General features: G+C 44.3%; 1 protein-coding gene across 3 annotated transcripts in view; it reads right to left on the bottom strand.

Moving 5' to 3' along the window:
- Positions 1 to 18,715, bottom strand: part of CACNA1C (calcium voltage-gated channel subunit alpha1 C) — a 611,706-nt gene that overhangs the window by 228,459 nt on the left and 364,532 nt on the right. For all 3 annotated transcript variants that reach the window (XM_039869216.1, XM_039869218.1, XM_039869219.1), the window contains exons 4-5: positions 11,504 to 11,643; positions 3,480 to 3,619 (exon numbers count right to left, since the gene is read on the bottom strand). In XM_039869216.1, the coding sequence (XP_039725150.1) occupies positions 3,480 to 3,619; positions 11,504 to 11,643 (280 nt within the window). The remainder of the gene's footprint in view (positions 1 to 3,479; positions 3,620 to 11,503; positions 11,644 to 18,715) is intronic.

Here is an 18,715-nt window from a genome sequence, read left to right as displayed (position 1 = left end):
AAGAGGTCTGAGGATTGAACTTGGATCTCTCTGATGTTAAGAGGATGGGAAGATTAGGGGGAAATCAGCATATAATTCCGAGAAGGAAAAACAGGTGAAGTAAGGGCAGAACTAAGAAAGAACAGAGTCCCAGAAGCCAAGTGATCATAATGGTTCAAAGATAAGAGACAATCCAATGCTGCAGACAGACCAAACGAAACAGCACCAGATTGGCCACTGGGTTCTGTAACATGGAAATCATGGTGGATTCAACAAGAGATACTTTGATGCCGTAACGGAGGAGGAAGCCTGAATGGAGTGGATTCAAGAGGGAATGGGAAGACAAGAATGAGGAGACAATAGGTAAAAGGCAACTCTTTTGAAGAGTTTTGCTGAAATATAAAAGGAGACAACCTAGAGTTATGAGAAATGGGAGAAGAAGGCATTTGTCTAGGTTTGTAGTATAGGAGATATTGCTGATGTTTTCCTAGAAAATATAAGCCAAACTAGTACAGTGCACTTATTCACCTTGGTCTACATAGTTTACTATTTCAAAAAGTCCCACAGACACTATTCTATTCTGAAAGGGTGAAAGGCTGGATTAGCCCTTTCTTTAAACTCCAAAAAGAGCTATTCTATTCTCTTTTCATTAGTGACTCACAGAAAATAAAGCACAGTCATTAGCCCTATGCATAAATATGAAGTTACCTGCAAGGCTGCCACAACTGCAAAACCATCTCACTGTCATTATATTTAATGACAAAAATATCTCCTTGAACTGCATGGCAGGTAATATCAGGGTCTTATATTTGAAGTGCTATATCATGTCTTCATCTTCTTGATAAGAGAATTCCAAGAAGCGTTACCTCTTCCTGACCACAATACAGTTCTACCATTATTTACCTGCATATGGAAAGACAAGATACCTTCTTTAAAAAGTTTCTTCTACAGAGGAACCCCAGCTATTCTATCTAACTTGATTCTCCCTTTTAATGCGCTGAAGCGTGAATGGCTTTCGATCATATGCATCTCTAATTAAGAATTTTTATACTAGAGTAATTACTGTAACTATTTCTGTTAATAACAATCTCAACATCTTTGTGATGGATTGTACTATTTGTTCATAATTATTTGCCCATGCTTCTCTGTAGGTATAGCATACTTCTTTGTCCCATTATCTTTGGGACAAAGATAGCTATGTGACTTGCTTTGGCTACTTGAATGTGAGCAGCTGTGATATAAGCCATATTTAAGAAAAAGCCTAAAATATGCTTCTGTGGTTTAGCTCTATGCCCCCTTTGTGAGCATATGCCCTCTTCCATGAGAACCACATGTCCTACATGCTAGACACTTCTTCAATCTGGGCTCTGGAATGAGATGACATACAGCACCTGGTCAAGCCCAAAGACCCAGTTGAGCCCAGAATGGCTGCAGCTGGCTGACGACAGCCTCATGTACCATGAGCCAGATATGAGTGTTCCCAGTTTTAAGCCACTGTGAGTTTAGAATTGTTTGTTCCTGTAGCAAAAATCTGACTGATATATTCTTTTATTAGACTGTTGTATTCCTCAAGTGAAAGGACCATATTTATTCTTTATGATATGTCCTCATACCTAGCACAATGCTCTGAAATGATAGACCCCCAATAAACACAGAAGGGTAAGATTCATTATGTCCCTTGTAGCTTGGTTGGCTAAAGTTTAGAATCAATTCATAGTTCCTATCACTGACACATTAGTCGCACCAACATGATAAGCTCCTTAATATCAACGATCAAAGTCATTTTCACCCTGCTTTCTCATTCCTTGATTTTGGTTTATTGAATTATGGCTGATTGACCAAGAAAATCCAAATAATTTAGGCTTCATGAGAGGGGAATTGGGTCTTGGCTATCATAATATTGTTTCTATTCCTAGATGTCCCAAAAGGATTAAGGCCAAGTAGAGAGACTCTTCTTTCAATGTGCTTGGGTGGCTTAGCAATATGTTCACTTATGGGTTTAACACAGGCTGCAAACTTTTCCCAAGAGACCTCACTGCAAATCAACAACAACAACAACAACAAAACAGGGTAACACTTGCTTCATTTTCCAGTAAATTCCCCTACCTTGTGCAGAGACCATTCTAGGCATTGTGCAGGAATCAAAGACAATATAAGGCACAGTTCTGGGCTTCAAAGGCCTTGTAATGTAATCGAAGAGACAGGATATATGTGTAAAAGCCTAAGATAATCAAGGGTTAATTTTTTACAAGAGGTCGTGTGGTATGGTAGGAAAGAGTTGGTTTGAAAGACAGGAGACCTGGTTCTAGTCCTGCTCTGCTGCTGATTAATTAAGTTACTTTGGGAAGATCTTTTTACTATTCTGTGCACATTAAAAAGGACTGACCAGGTTACTATAAAGCCCCTCACATTACTACGGTTTTGTGACTCTAAGAGATATCACCAAGCAGTATAATGTCACCAAGTACTCCACCTCTGGTGCAGGTGGTAAAGGCTGTTCAGAGCACCTCTTTGTTTTCCTGTCCCCTGGCCCCATCTCCAACCCTAGTTTGCTTTCAGCCTGGTCATAAGGATCTCCTCTGCCTTGAGTCTTGGGCTGGATCTGATAGAGCTGACTTGAGAGTGTAAAGTCTCAGCAAACAAGTCCAGAATTTGCTCAGATACCATAAATTGAACAAGGAGAAGAAGCATAAGTTTTCCAAAAGCTGACTTAGCCTCCAGGAACAATTTAGGCTGAGGTTTACTGGGGCTGATGCAGGTGCCCTAAGCTTCTGAGTTCAGTGCCCGGGCCTCATCCATAATGGGACAGGCTTCTGGAGGCACAGTGGAAGGGGAGCTGTCCATGTGACTGCTATCCTAATAAACCATATCTCTCTAACACCCATCCACCTAACTGTGATTGCTGAATACCCTCCACCCCGTGGGTGAAACTAGTTCTCATAATGACAGGTGAAGTCCATAAATAGGGCTTCTGAGGCCAGAGATGGCCCTTCTGATATGAAAGGAGGAGGGCACTGGAAGAAATGGCAAAATAGAACTTAAAGAACTTTTAGACCATCCACTGATGCTTTTCTGATTGTTCTTTGGAAAATACAGAAAGTAGAGATAATCTCATTGGCTAAAATACCCTGTGAGCCTTGGGGATTAGCTGTCTCTGCTCACGTGGCTCTTCTGCTGCAAATACACTTAAATTCCCAGCTCAGGGCCTTGCAGGGATGGCTCAGATGGCCACGGGACTGTTTTCTCTGTGTGGGCTGTCTTCATTTGGCTATGTGACTGCTGTGATATTTTTCTAGATGTTTACATAAGCTGGGGCCGCAGTGTGTTTTAATGGACTCACTTCAGAGTTGGGATTTTTAAAGCAGAGGAATTCATTTAAGAAAAAACCTCCATTTATGTGAAATCAGGTTCCTTTGCAAAGCGCTCTTGGCAATTCAGTGAAGGAAAGCAGAAGGTGGTGACCACACAGTGTTGTAAACAAGGATAATGGCTTTACTTACTCGGGACTCCGGACACCAGCCGCAAGGGGCGCAGCACGCGAAACGCCCTCAGAGCCTTCACATCAAATCCAGCCCCTTTCCCTCCTAGAGCATTGGCCCCATCAGCTTTGGTTGCTTGTTCTAAAATTGCACTAAAAAGCCTAGAAGAGAGAAAGGAGAGAAGGAGCTGTCAGGACAGTGTTTCTTTGCCCAGCTGGGCTCTGAATTCTCTGAAGGAAGCCTGGGATAGCAGAGTTTGCAGCTGTCTCCAGCCCAGGAGCAAGTGCCAGGTGTGTGCCTTGGAGGGTCAGTGGCCATAAAAGTTGACAGTCCATCAGTGTGGACTCCTCCCAAGGGCATAACCACTAGAGAGATCTGAGAGAGGTGACGGGCAGGCTCTTTGCCATCATAAAACAGAGAACACATCTGGCTTTGTGTGAGCTAGGCAGCCCTGGACAGAGTGTAAAGCAAAGAAAGTTTGCTACCAGAGCCCCTGTCCCTTTGGGGTACCCTCGGCCCCCTCTGTGGTATCTTAGCTCCGGCCTTCATGTGGACTGCAACCACATTTTCTCTCTTCTTTGTCCACCTCCTTCCTCCTAGCACTCTCTCTCTTTGATTTGTATCTGGGCACAAATAAATGATACTAAAGAAATCTACTTTGGGCTGGCACATAACTGATATTCAACAGAAATATGTTGAACAAATGAATAAATGATTAAATGGTTAAATGAGTAAGTTTCTAGCAGGAGCAAAACCACACATTAAGGCATATGATTGAGACATGGAGATTTCAGCTCTGCCACTGTGTTTAAGTTTGTATATTCATTCCTCCAACAAATAAGAACATTTACTATGCACCAGGTATTGTTCTAGACACTGGGGCTATAGCAAAATAGAAAGAATCCTATTCCTCCTAGAGTTTATATTCTAATGAGGGAGACAATAAACCAAGTAATCAGTTATTGTAGATCACATTTAGAGAGTGATAAGTTCTAAGAAGACAAATGCTGCAAGAAAAGGGATTCTGCAGTGGTCAGGGTGAGAGGCCTTCCTGTCTGATATCAAAAGTCTAGGAAAGGAACTTGCTCCTTAGCTGACATTTAAGCAGAGGCCTAAAGAAAGTGCAGGAATGGACACGGAGCTCGCTGCTGGGACTGTTCCAGGCAGAGGAAACAGTTGATGCAAAGGGACTGAGGGAGGAGCTTGGGAGTGCATTAGAGGGACAAGTGGCAGGGCGGCTGGAGCAAAGCAGGGAAATGGAGTACAGTGGTAGATGAAGTTGGAGAGGAAGGAGGGGATCCTATCAGGTGCTTGGTTTTCTCTCTGAGTTGGAAGCCATTGGAGGGTTTTGAACAGGACAGTGACATAACCTGACTAAAGTTTTAAAAGAATGACTCTGATGCTGTGGGGAGAATAGCCTGTAGTGGGACAAGAACACAGCAGGCTGCTGTATTAATCCAGATGAAGAGGCTTAGACTAGATGGTAGTGTTGGAGATGGTGAGAAATGGTCGGATTCTGGATTTATTTTAAGATAGAGGTGATGGGATAGGCTGATGAACTGGATGTGAGGTGTGAGAAAGACAGAATAATAAAAGATCATTCCAACAGTTTTGGCTTGAGCAACTGGAAGGATGAGGTATGATGGAATGGACATCAAGTGTTCTATTTTGAACTTTTTAAAGTTTGAATTCTTGTTTGGACATCTGAATAGATATCTTGAGTAGGATCTATTGAGTCTAGAGTTCTGAGAGATGGGGAGTCCAGGCTGGAGACAAAAAATTGATACTTGTATAGATTGTATTAAAGTCAAATCCGATGAGACTGCCTAGGAGGCTAGTGTAGAAAGAGAAGACATGATAGGACTGAGCCTTGGGCTCCCAAATTGAGGCGTCAAGGAGAGGAGAAACCACTAAGTGGCTGAAATGGTGGGCTGTGAAGGAAGTAGTCGTGAGAAGATACTGGTTAACTGCATCAAGTGCTGCAGGTACAAGGATGGGCCACTGTCCACTGGATTTTGCAACATAAAGGCCACTGAGACCTTGAAAACAGGTTTTGGTGGCATGATGGGGACAAAAGCCTAATAGATACACGTTTGAGAGAGGATAGGAAGAGAAATTGAAGACAGGGAGAACAGACAGCTCTGTCCAATAGAAACATAATGCAAGCCACAAATATGAACCACATGTGTAAATTAAATTTTCGAGTAGCCACATTAAAAAAGAAAAAAAAAGTGAAATTAACTGTGACAATATATTTTATTTAATCCTGCATAACCAAAATATTATCATTTCACCTGTAGTAAACATAAATAATTATTAATGAGATATTTATCACCCTGTGTTTTATTCTAAATCTTTGAAATCTACTGTGCATTTTACACATACAGCATATCTCAATTCAGATTAGCCACATTTGAGGTACTGAATGGCCACATGTGGCTGGTGGCTACTGTGCAGACAACTCCTCTGAGGAATTTTGCTCTAAAAGAGAGTAGAGGTAAAATGGTGGTTACTGGAAGGAGATACGGAATCAAGAGTTTTGTTTATTTTTAAATGGAGATACGACTGCATTTTTATATGTGATGGGAATCATCTAACAGAGACAGACAATTTGATGATGCAGATTCTAGAGGGAACAATTACTGGAAGGACTGATGTCCTTCAGTAGGCAGGAAGGGGACCTAATGCACATTTAGGGGTGCTGGACTTAGATAGAGGCAGGGAGGTTTACCATAGTTCAGGTAGGAAGGTACATTTTAGGGGCACAAATGTGGTTGTGGGAAAGCATGAAAAGTCTCTTCTGATTGCATCTGTTTTCCCAGGGAAACAGGTAGCAAGGTCATCAGATGAAAACATGAAAGAGGAGGAGGTACTGGAAGTTTGAAGGGAAAGGCAAAGATACGAAAGAATCATCAAGGAAAGTGGAAGAGTGAATGAGTAGGGACATGTAGCAGGAATGGCAGGTATCACCATGGGCCTATTTGAGGTTGGTGGTCATGAGTGATGGGTCAAGTGAGACCCATCAGCTCAGCTTTCTATATTTCTCTACCCTTTTCAATTGCACAGCTTCAGGTATAGATCTCTATCTAGTCAGATTAGATTAGAGTTAGTGAGCAAGATAAATGAAGAGAGGAGTAGGAAGTTGAGTATAAATGCAAGTGAAAGATTATAACGATGGGGCATGGCATCTAAGCTGGTTGGAAGGAGGAGTGCACATAATGGAAGGAGGAACAGAGAAAATGATGGCATGGATTAATGGATTGTTGGAGGAAAATGCCGAAGGGAGTAAGCTGGAAAGATGGGTCATATTGTTTAGAGAGTAGGATGTTTGGTTTGAGGTTATAAGGAAGATGAGTTATTAGTTATGGCAGGGGTATTGGCTATAACCATGGGAGTGGGCAGCTGAGATAGAACAGAGTCAGGATCCCTAAGGAAGAAGCTTGGGAACCCAGAAGCTCCTGGAGGGCGGTGGCAGGAGTAAGGAGTGTGGGAGAGTGGGAGTGGGCCAAGAGCTCTTGTCTTCAAGGAATGAGGAATGACTTAAAGGTCTGTAGAGGCCTGCAATAAGGAGAAGTGGGGCAGAGGGGAGTAGAAGAATCTGGTGACACAACCACTAAAATTGGAGGTTTTTAGGGGGAGGAACTGTGGTCTGAAAGCAGAAATAAGGAGAAAGCGGGGCCATCTCCTGAACTCCAGGCCGTGGAAGGGGGCATCTGGGAGAGGAAGTGGCCACCTCTAGCGACTTCAAGGGAACTAAGACCCTCAAGGTAGAGCCATACCTTGTGAAGAGAGTGACCAGAACGAACCTGAGGATTCAGGGCAGCACTTGGGCCACTTACAGTTTGACTGAAATTCAGCTGCACCCATCATTTACACATTGCTGCTTTCTCTCTACAGAACTGAACGAACATTTGGGACAGAGACTGCATGGCTCTCAAAACTGAAAAGTTGTTCCTGGCCCTTTACAGAAAATGTCTGTGGCCCCCGAATGGGATACAGACTGTGGGGGGCACAGTGGGAAGGATTCAGGAGTTGGGTAGAGAGAAGGGGTTAGATCGGAGGATGCACCGACCATATGGGATGGGAGTCTGGAGGACTGGACTTTCTGTGGTAACCAAGAAAAATAGGGAAAAGGGTATGTAGGGGCAATTTCTGTCCTTTGTACATGGAGTCACTGTTACATAGTGTGTGCTGGGTCACAGCCTGGGGTCCAGAAGGAAGCTTGGGGATCAGAGCTGGGTCCCCACATCAGATCTGAACTCAGGGCCAGGGCAACTTCATTTTGAGGGTGAGGCTCGAGCCTTAAAGGACTCATGCCCCAGGGCACCAGACCTGGACCTGGGAGGCTGCAGCTAGGGGCTTAGCTTTGCAGAAGCTCAGATCCACACAGGGCCCAGCAAGCCATTGGTCTAAACTGAGGATTTTCAAACTGTTCTCCATGGTGCTCCTCGGAGACTTCTTGGGCAGAGAGGCCAGAGATGAGTGACTGGAATTCTGGCTCCTTTCCCCATATTTTACGGAGTGGCTTCCCTTCTTTGATCCATTATATGCATTGGGCCTCTGAGTAAGGCTTTGTTTGAACAATGGGCTCTACAGCTAAAAGCAGTTTGATAATCCTGGCCAGAACACATCTAAAGTCTCTCTCCTCTCCATGATTCTTTCACCTCAGCTTGGCAATTTGATGGTTTTACGCCTTAATTGGAGATGTCTTAAATCCCAGGCCGAGGCTGCCAGGATGGGGGAGCATGCTCTTTTCTCCACAGAGAAATGTTCTTTCCACTGAAGTCTAGATCATTGAAATGGAGACCAGTTTGTAAGTTTGTCAAACAGCATTCCAAATCCAAACCAGATTTGGTTGCTAAGTATTTCCTGGAAGAAAGCAATATGCTTATCAGAGTACACGGTGTTCACAAAATGTTATTCAGCAAAGGGAGCAGAGATTGGACAACTTTCTTCTTTTTTAACCCCTGCCCCAACTTGATGCACATGCTTTAATAAGTGTCCGCTTTTAATTTGGAAGGGGTAGAAAATCCAGGAATGGGTCTAGGAGATATTTGTCTTGGTCTGCAGGGATTGCTGTGTTTCTCCTCGATTAGACACTGTGAAGGCGAAACCACAGTCTCGTGCCTGCCTGTCCCTAAGGGCTGGGTTCAGGTGTGAATGCTTGGGGGTGAGGGGGACTTCTCCAGGAGGCATGTCTGGCAGTTCCTTAGCTGGACATTAGAGGACACTGAGGCTCTAGAGGGCCCGGCGAGTCAGAAAGGCAGGGCCAACATATTGGGAGGGAGATAGAGACATAGAAAAGCCTTTGTGGCTGCAGCAGAATCTCTCGAGTAGGTAGAGCTACAGAGGAAATTCCGTGGTTCTTGGGGTAGGGCTGTGGGAGGTAGCTCACAGAGGTCTCTGAAGCCCTCTCCACATTCATGCAGCAGTCCCATCTCCCCCATCATACCAAGGAGATAGCTCCACTTTAGGAATGAAATGGGAAAGGTCTATGGAGAAGAATAAAATGCCTATTGTCACAGGGTACTGGGCTGGTATTGCCAAGGTGAGAGAGTGGCCCTCAGCCTGACGCTCAGGCAGCAGGCAGGTGCGCTCAGCTCTTGCTGGGCAAGGCAGACTCCCCTGATGTGCAGGAGGCCAGAACAGACCTTCCCCTAAGTAGCTGTGGCAGGGGAAGGGGGTGGGGCAAGGAGAGCAGATATTTCCCAGGAGATGCAAGAGAAACAGGGATATTCACTTGATAATGTAAAGGCAGCAGGAAAAGTAGGTATGGCCGGAGAGAAGTGGCTGAGTTATACCTTTTGTGGGGCCATGTGTATCATTTGCTGAGTTAGAAGGATGGGCTGAGATTTAGACTGGTTGGAAAACCCCTAGGACTAATAGTCTTTGAGAAGAGAAACTAGCTGCCAAATATGGCCGTGTGTGAGATTAGTAGGGGAAAAAAACTCAAACGGTCATGACGAACCACAAAGTGAGCAATTGCTAGCATCATAACCTCAGTGGCTTAGTCAACCAGAGGCATCTCTTGGAAGAATGCCAAACCTGAATGCTTCCCTCTTTTCATCAGTGTCATGGTCTAGACCCCAGGGAGATGTGACTAGCATCTGGGCTGACCCCCAAAAAGCTGCCCTCTGGGTTGGAGGAGGTGGAGCAGTCTAGGGGATGTAGGAAGGACCTAACAAGCTGGAGACAAGTAGGGCGGCCCAGTGTGCAGCCTGTGGCCAGGCACTTGCTCCCTTCCTCCCCAGGCTGCTGTTTGATGTCTACCAGGTGCTTCCTGTTCCTACCTCCTGGGCTGAAGTTGAGGCCATGAATGGGGTGCAGCATTGTACCTAGTCAACTCCAACTCATTCATAAACAGAAGAAGATGCAGAGTCTCTGCCTAGACAAAATCAGTCCCAGCGAAGCGCCCCCAACTCTCTATCAGCCTCAGAAGGATCAGACCTCAGTCTGAGGCTCTTTTCTATGCATGTGTGAAAGCTTCCCAGGAGACTCAGGCCTTGAAGTAGATTCTGGATTTAAAAGGGCTTTAGGGGCATTTGAAACAACCCACCCTAAAGATCTTTACTATAGTTTACTGAGTTAACTCAAGGCACTTTTCGTTTATTCTGGCATGAACAGAAGCAGCAAAATCTCTCATATAGCTGCCTCTTCACTCCAAATCCCCTGAAGCCAGATCTCTACCTGGTGAATACTTTAACTTTAGTGCTCCTGATGCCACCCAAATGTCCCTGATGTTAATGTGGCAAAAGTGTGTTATTCATTGGTTAGGCAAAAAAAAAAAAGATAACAAAGAAAAAACTCTAAAACAGTTCCAAATAACCCTAATAAGCCATCCAGATGGCCAAAGACAAGGAAATAACTTCTAAATGACCTTGATTTGCTCTTGTATTATTTCCTGCAGAAAAAACCAGAAGCTCCCAGGAGATCACAAGTAGTGAGTGCTCTGGAAAAGCCACAGAGGTCTAGGTCTTCACCAGGATAGCACAAAAGAATTCATGAAAATAGTTTCTTGGGATAAGAGCCTAACGACATATTGACCTTGAAACTGAAGTCTGTTGGGATTTCGAGAGAGTAAAAACACAAGGTGGCCATAACTTGATCACTCTCTGGGCTCAAAGTAACAAGAGATAGCTCAAAGAAGCCAGCTTGTTCTTGAAATGGAATGTACTACAAAGGTGCCCTCCCTTTACAAAACAAATGAGTTGTTGGAACTTCAACTGTATGTTGATAAATTACATCTTACACAACGTACGTAGGCTTGTTAGGTACAGATATTTCCTAGAGAATCTTTTTGTGAAGTTACTAATTCCTTGATAAGGAAATCATTACTTCTAAATTTTATTTAAGATTCCTTACATTGCTTTTTATTAAAAAGCATATATTGGCTTTGTCTCATCTTATTACTAAAGTGCAGCAAAGAGTTAAGGGGAAGGTGTGTTTGATTTGGGTTTTGTCACTCACTATCTTGGTCCTTAATAGTTCCCTGTTTTCCTATCACCCATCTGTCGAAAGCAGCTTGGTTTCTTGGGCCACAGCAAAGCCCACTGTAGAGGTGAGGGTGGGCATCCATAGCGCTTGTGTGCCAGCCCCACCCCCATGCCTATAGACTGCATGCTCACAGGTAAGCTGAACTAAATCTGCTCAGGGATATAGCAGGGAAGTTGGTCAGAGGAGCTGTTGGGCCAGATGTGGTTGGAGATGGACTAAAACGCTTTAAACAGAGGACTCTCCCTAGCTACATGAAGGACCCTGGGTTCCATCAAAAGCACTCAGATTCACTCGTGTGTGTGCGCATGCATGTGTATGAGTACATGTGTGCATGTGGGAGCCATGGTGGGGGTATTTCTAGGTAATAGCTCCTCTCCCTTTGGTGAAAGTCTAAATTCAAAGAGATATTTAACAGATCCTCTTATCTGGCCTGAAGCCCAGTGCCACAGTGACCAAATCAAAAAGGGATATCAATACAGAAGGAAAAAGAGGTATGTGTTGGTTGATGACAGGAGTGAGAGGAGGGAATAGAGAAGGGCAGCTATACTTACCCTACAACCACAATTATAAAATCTAGTAAATTCCAGCCGTTGCGGAGGTAAGCGTTGGGGTGAAAGAGAAGTCCATAGGCTATTACTTTTAAAAATGCTTCCACAGTAAAAATGATGAGAAAGAGATATTCCACTCGTTCCTAGGAAACAAAAATAGAAGAGAGAGAAAAATAAAATCTTTAGATTAGAGATTTATGAAGTTTTGCCCCAGTAGATCTCACAAGGAGGTGGAGGAGAATGCTGCCCTCCCCTCATCAGTAGGATCTAAAGGGAAACTGGGTAGGACCCCCCCGCCCCCACACACACACCAAGCCAAATTATCAACTCCACAGTCTGTTCCACTACTAGAACTCTGATCCACTGGGCATTAAGTTTTGTTTATCCCCCTAAGTCTTCAAATATCTTCTGTTAAAGTTCAAATATTAGAAAATTTACAGATTTAGGGGGAAGCATCTTACTTAGTCAATCAGGGAACATGTCATTGTACCTCCTCAGAAGGGAACTCGTAATGTCTTGATCTACAGGAAAACAATTCCTGAATAGAGGAGAAGAGTGCTGAGAAAGGGGGTGAGACAAAACCCCCTTGATTTGTAGGCCATGATTTTAAGATAACCAACCCTGGAGATAACAGATATAGTCTTGGGGCTGTGTCCTAGCTGAGTTCTCCAAAACAGAGCAAAAACACAGCTGCAAAGAAATCAAGGCATTGAAGATCTCTTAACAGAGGCAAAACTGCTCACATACACGGATCCAAAATTTTGAACTCTCTCTTTTCTTGAGAAAATAAGTCTTTTTCCAAAGTCATTGACCAGGTTAGCACTGAAAATCAGCATTTTCAGGATGAAGGCAGGCACTGAGGTGGGGCAGTAAGTGGAAAAGGCTCCTCTCTTTTCTCAAGGGTCAGGAGGTAGGTAGTCTTTTCTTCCCTCTGCCACCTTAAAGAAGGGCTTTGCATTTGAGGCTTCAGCTCCTGTCCCTGGGAGCCCACACTGAATAGGACAACCTCATTGGCTCAGTTAGAGCGAGTCAACTCTGCGCTGATTCGCTGGCTTCCCTCACCACTAATTGCTTTCTCCCATAACCCATTCCCAGGGTGCAGCCTTAATGGCCGCCAACAGGCGAAGGCTGCCTGCATGCCCTCATGCTCCACTGCTCATCTCTGCAGGAGCTTCAGCCCATTTCTCACTGGAGCCACAAAACAACAGTTCACATAGCATTTGGCCACAGGTCCTCCAAGCAGGACGGGCTGGTCCACAGCCTCCAGGAAACACTCGACTCAGAACCTCCAGACCTATTTTCCTATCTACTCAGTGGAGCTCAGTGAAGACCTCCAGGTCCTGCCCACATTGTGGGGACGGGGGTAGGCATCGCCCAGGAAGGCCTTCCTTCTTCTCCTAGCCTACTGGGAGGGTGCTCCAAGACTGGGGTTTTGGGAGTCTGATGGGTAGCTCTTCAGGAAGAGGTTAGCCCACACGCACCCCTGTGCTCCCTTCTTTCTTTCCAGATCTCCTAGACATTCAACTAGTGCTCTCCTCATCTCTGGGTGAAGCAGTTGAAATTTAAAAAATGCAGAATTCTGGGCCCCACCCAGACCTAGTGAAGTAGACCTCCTGGCTATGGAGCCTGGAAATGTACATTACAGACAATTTCCAGGTGTTTCTGAGGCACCTGAAGTTTAAGAACCACTGGCTGTGTACTGATGGAGGCCCAGTACTGCCAGCAACTGCAGGAAGGGAATGGACAGGTTAGACTGATTCAGCACCTCAGAGTAAGGCTGTCCATCCTTTACTTCCTACCCATTAGAGCATCTTAAAGTTGGTCTGGGGACAAGGCTGCCTGGGGGCTGTGACCAAGGTACAAATCACAGTGTGTGGGAGCCTCAGGTCTTTTAAAGTTAGGTAACGTTGAATTAAAATGAACATTAAGATAGTGTTGGAAGGGTAAGGACATTACAAGGGTACAGTGCAACCTGAAAAAATGTGTGGAAGTGGGGGGCTATCAGTCATGCAGCCCCCGTCGCCATGATGGTCAGAGCTTTCGTGTTTGGCACAAGATGACAGGGCACCCTCTTCTGTACCCCAAAATACTCAATGGGGGATTCACAAAGTTGGAGTTAAGATGAGAGGGGAAGAAAAGGAAAGGGAAACAAACATAAATTAGGTATCTACTAGGTGTCAGGCACTTTCATGTGTTCACGTATGTGCTAGTTAACTTTTATCCATCTATCCTTCCTTCCATCCATCCATCCATCCATCCATCCATCCATCCATCCATCCAGTCATTCATTTTCAGTGTGGTAAAACTAGCTGAATTATCTGAAAGTGATTGTGGAGCTCCTTCTGGGTTGTCTAGACAATGAGCTTTCTGAGACATGTAGCATCCAAGCTTAGAGTACTTCCTCCCTGGGTAGGGAAAACAGTAATATCCCAAAGGCTCTAGGGCCCTATGTGCTGAGAAGCCAGCATTCCCAGACAAGTCCTATAAACAACTGGTACCCCCAACCCAGACTGCCCGGCACCAAGCAGTCTGTTTGTTCTCTCATCTACAAGGCTGCTTTGCCTTGCTTGATTTCTATATATATATAGATATGTTCATATAGATATATGTTTTTTTTAAAGCCATAAGGGAGGAGGGGTCCTGGTCCCTTCCACTGCAATGCAGACCCACACTTCAGGCCAAGACTTTCAAAGCTGTGAATAGATGGGACTGGATCTCCCAGGACTCCTGGAGGACCCCTTTCCCTGATGGTGAGTGAAGCCCGATCTGTCTTGGAGCAGTAATGGCTTTGCCACTTCAGATGGTTCCTGTCTCTCATCTTCCTTTTAATTACTTTCTCTTCCTCTCTAGTTCTACTTCCCTCTTATTGCTTCCTTTCCATTTTCCTCTTGTTCTCCCTTTGTTTCTTCTCTCCCTGCTCAGTTCTTAGGGCTACCACTGGCAGCTAGGGGTCCATGGTCACACCCATGTCTGAAATATTTAGAAGGATTCAGTGGAGAGAGAGCCTCAGTTCCCAGGAATCATGATATCTTCTAAACACTTGTGGAACTAATTAGACACTGATGAGTACAGGCTATCTTAGTTTTCCATTTATCTTTTCACATATACATATCCTGCCTTTCAACTATGTCATAAACTAGAGCACAGAGACTCAATTATCTTTTGAGGGTAATAACCTTGATTTTGACACCAATTGACTCTGAATGTCTTTGGGCAAGTCATTTTACTTTTCTGTGTCTACTTCCTTATCTGTAAAAGAACTAGTTAAGCATTTAAAAATATATACAGTGCTGCAGAGAGCCCTACGTTTATACTGTGCTGTTTTGGGAGCGGTTACAGGTTAAGGGAAGACTGAGAAAGTAGGGCTTTGGCTCCCCCAGCCCTTGAACCAGAGTAGCACCATTTCACCCACATGCTAAGTTGTCCAATGGTCCTAACACAGTTGAATGGAGTCCAGGGAACTAATCTGATAGGGACATAGACAGAGAACACACACAGAAAAGAAGTAGCCGCCTCTTCCTGACCAATCGAGAAGGCTTTTATTGGCTTTATATGCTGAGTTCTACATAAGATTTTATTTGAGAAAAGGAATCATTGCTTTTTGTGTTTTTCTTGGAACTTTGAATATCACTTCCAAAGTGGTAGATGATGTCCAAATACTCTCTGAAATTCTGTGGCAAGTGAGGATGCTGGTGCCTGGCCTGTGTGCAGTTCTGTCCAAGGCACAGCTAGATTCCAAGTCATATACAGGAACAAAGAGCTCCTCCCCTCATTGTTCGGATGATTTCCATAACGCAAATGGATTTTATAATAAAAAAAATCCTTCATTAAAGAGATTATTAATATTTGTGCTTTAGGGGAACATAAACTCCTTGTGAGCAGAAGCCATGTCAGTGTAGAGCTCTTATGACAAGGACAATCATGAAGAGCCTGCCATGTCTATTCATGTATGTACATTTCTGCACACAGACACATGCATGGTACAGCTGGGTGATGCCCGTCATCCATGCTGAACGCTGGACAGCTTATACCTGCTATATAACAGACCAGGGTGTGAGAACTGATACTAAGAAAGCCTCTGTGCACCCACTTAAATTTATAAAAGTGTATTTATTGAAGCTTCCAAGAATTCTACACAAAAATAACTGATGAGGAGCCCAGTCATATAATTCCATCTCAGTACAAGATGCAAAGACTATAAAACCAATAACAATGCTTTGAGTAGAACCTTGTATTCCAGAATGTTTCATAACTTAAGTATCATTCAATCTGACCTCAAATTACACCCTCTTGACTATTCTCTAACGAAGGGAAATAAAGAATCTGGAATACCAGAGTTCCTCGCTCTCTACTTCTTCCTTCTCTCATTCATTCATTCATTCATTCATTCAGTAGGTCACAAAATTTCCTGAGGGTCTGCTCTACCCCACACGACTTGTCATCTGTCCTCTTAGGACACTGGTGGACTTATAGAAATAAGAAGCTGAAAGGGCCTTCAATAAGGATATGCATTCTAAGCTCCTTATTATACAAAAGTAAGGGGACTTGTTCAAGGCCATACATCTACCCCGTGTGATAAACACTCGGGTTTACTGGTGGCTGGTTGGTGCTCCTTCTGATACAGCACAGCTGTTTTCGTCTGTGGACTGACTGAAACCCTGGATTACTGTGCCCACCAGGGTGTGGCTAGAAGGGTGGACAGCAGGGGTCCCAAATCCTCCTCCCTCCTAGGGTCTCTACTGGTACTTAAAATACAGCCATTAAGAAGCCTTTCTTCCACCAGTGGACAGCTGGATAAACACAATGTGGTGTACATACACACAAAGGAATACTAGACATAAAAAGGAATGGAGTTCTGACACATGCTACAACATGGATGAGCCTTGAAGACATTATGCTACGTGCAAAAAGCAAGTCATAAAATGATAAATATTGTATGATTCCACTTATGTGAAATACCTAGAATGGCAAATTCAAAGACAAAAAATAGATTAGAGGTTACCAGTAGCTGAAGGGAGGAATAAACTGTCTCGAGGAATAAAAACTTTGGAAATAGACAGTGGTGATAGTTGCATAACATTGTGAGTATAATTAATGCCACTGAAGTGTACACTTAAATATGGTTAGAATGGCAAATTTTATGTTATATATATTCTACCACGATGGGAAAAAAAAGCATTTCTATGAATCTTAAAGGTTTTCTAACTGTTAGGCGTCTCCATCTAAACCACCTGAAGTCATATTTAAACTTGTAACAACTACCATCTTAATAAGGACTAATTCATCAGAATATTGACAGCATAGCTTTTTCTTTTTGTGAGATCCTGGACAGATGCCTGGATTGGGAAGAAGGGGGTTGAGCAGGGAGGTGGGAGGCCACTGAAGACAACTGTTTCAATTTCACAGTTTTTCGAGCACAGACCCTTTCCAAGGGCCTTATGTATATAGAAGCCTATTTAGGAGGTGCCTGGTGGTTCAGATAGTGTGGTCTTAAGACTCAAGACTTCTTGTAAATGAAGAAAGGATAGGACAAACCATTTAACAGTCTAAGAGTAAAGTGGCCTTGAAAAGAACATTCACCTACTTATCAAGGGCAAGTAGCAATTGCAGCTGAGTGTTTTAGAGTAGTTTGGTTTGAAAAACCAAAAACTCTATTCCAACTGGTCTGTGTTCTTTGTGCTTGCCCATGATGCCAAGTTGAAATGACGTATCCACTTATTAATTTCTTGTGTTCATGTCTTCCTCTCTAGAGACTGGCCTTGCCTCAGCTACCTCAACATGTCACACCAGCCTCAGATCCAAAGTGTACTGAGTATGCTGTCTCAGATGTCTGGGTGCTGGCCTGCCCACTCTTCCTGGGCCCTTCACCGCCCCTATCGCTGAGACAGTATCTCTGTCCATCCATGGGGCCTTCTTAGGCTGTGTTGCTCAACTGTAAACACCCACTGGGCAGAGACTGGCCTGCTGGGGTTTTCTATCTGGTGTTCAGCATGTGAACGATACAGAAGGAACAACCAACCTTTGGCACAAGCTGCCCGCATCACCCTCTTGGAGTTCAAAAGAAACCCGAATGTCACACAGGCCAACCTCTTGCTCACAGCAGGAGCTCCCTCCACTTGACCACTTCCATCTCAGGACTGTCATTTCCTTATAAGGCTGCCTGTCTTGTCATTGGGAAGCTTACCGTCAGCGTATGGCCAGCTCTTTCCTCTCCAAGGACTTTACTCTAGCTCAAGGATATTATCTTTTCTTTGAGGGTAATGGAGAGGACAGAGTAACAGATATTACCAGTCAGGGCTGAATTATTCCTAGGGACAATGAGGCATTTGCTTAATGACCTGTGGGCTAGTGTGTAATTTCCCAAATGAAGAGGGGGGCGGGCAGCAGTGGCCTTAAAACTTTCCTAAATGCCCACCTTCTTTGGAGGAGTAGACTGACACCTGACTCAGGGAAACAGACCCTATCTTTTCTGCCCATCCCACTGCCTGTCCCCATCCAGGCTCCTGTCACTGGTTGTTTGGTCTTGGAGCTGCTTCCTAACTGGTCATATTGATATCTAGGCTGTTTTCCCACTTAAAAATCTTCAATGGCTCCCCTCTGTCTTAAATTGGAATCCAGCCTCCTGATCCTGGCTCCCAGGTCTGTCACAGTCTGACCCCACAACTCCCTCTGGCCTCATCCTTGATCAATACCTTTGTACTCCAGCCACACCAAAAGGCTCAACACACCCAAATCAGACATATTGTTGTATGCAACCCTCTTCTTCATGCTCTGCCAAGCCCTGCCCCTTTCCCTGCCTGGCAAACTCCTCCTTGGGATCCTAGACAGCTCCATTGCCATCACCTTATCTGGACTTCTCACCCCTCCTTGTCTCTTTGCCCCAGAAGGGGTGGGATTAGCCTAGTCCTTCCTCCTAGTTGCAGGACCCTATCTTCGGATCACGGTGATAGCACTTATTACAACGTGTGTGTTTTCTAGGTGCTTCTCTCCTTCAGGGACAGAGTGCCTGCAGGGCAGAAGCAAGTGTCACCTTTGGTTAAGAGGTGTCTTTAAATGATAGAGGAAAAAGGGCTCTGGAGTCAACACACTTGGGATCAAATTGTTTCTCTATGACAAGCTACATAATCTCCCCCAAATTTGGTTGCTTCACTAGTAAATAGGAAATAGGTATACTGACTCATGGGTAATTTTGAGAATTAGAAACCACATAGTCAT

The sequence above is a fragment of the Pteropus medius genome, unplaced genomic scaffold (assembly GCF_902729225.1).
Source record: "Pteropus medius unplaced genomic scaffold, Ma_sr-lr_union100, whole genome shotgun sequence".
Classification (NCBI taxonomy): domain Eukaryota; kingdom Metazoa; phylum Chordata; class Mammalia; order Chiroptera; family Pteropodidae; genus Pteropus; species Pteropus medius.
The sequence above is the reverse complement of the archived record's forward strand: the minus strand, read 5'-3'. Positions and strand labels throughout refer to the sequence as shown.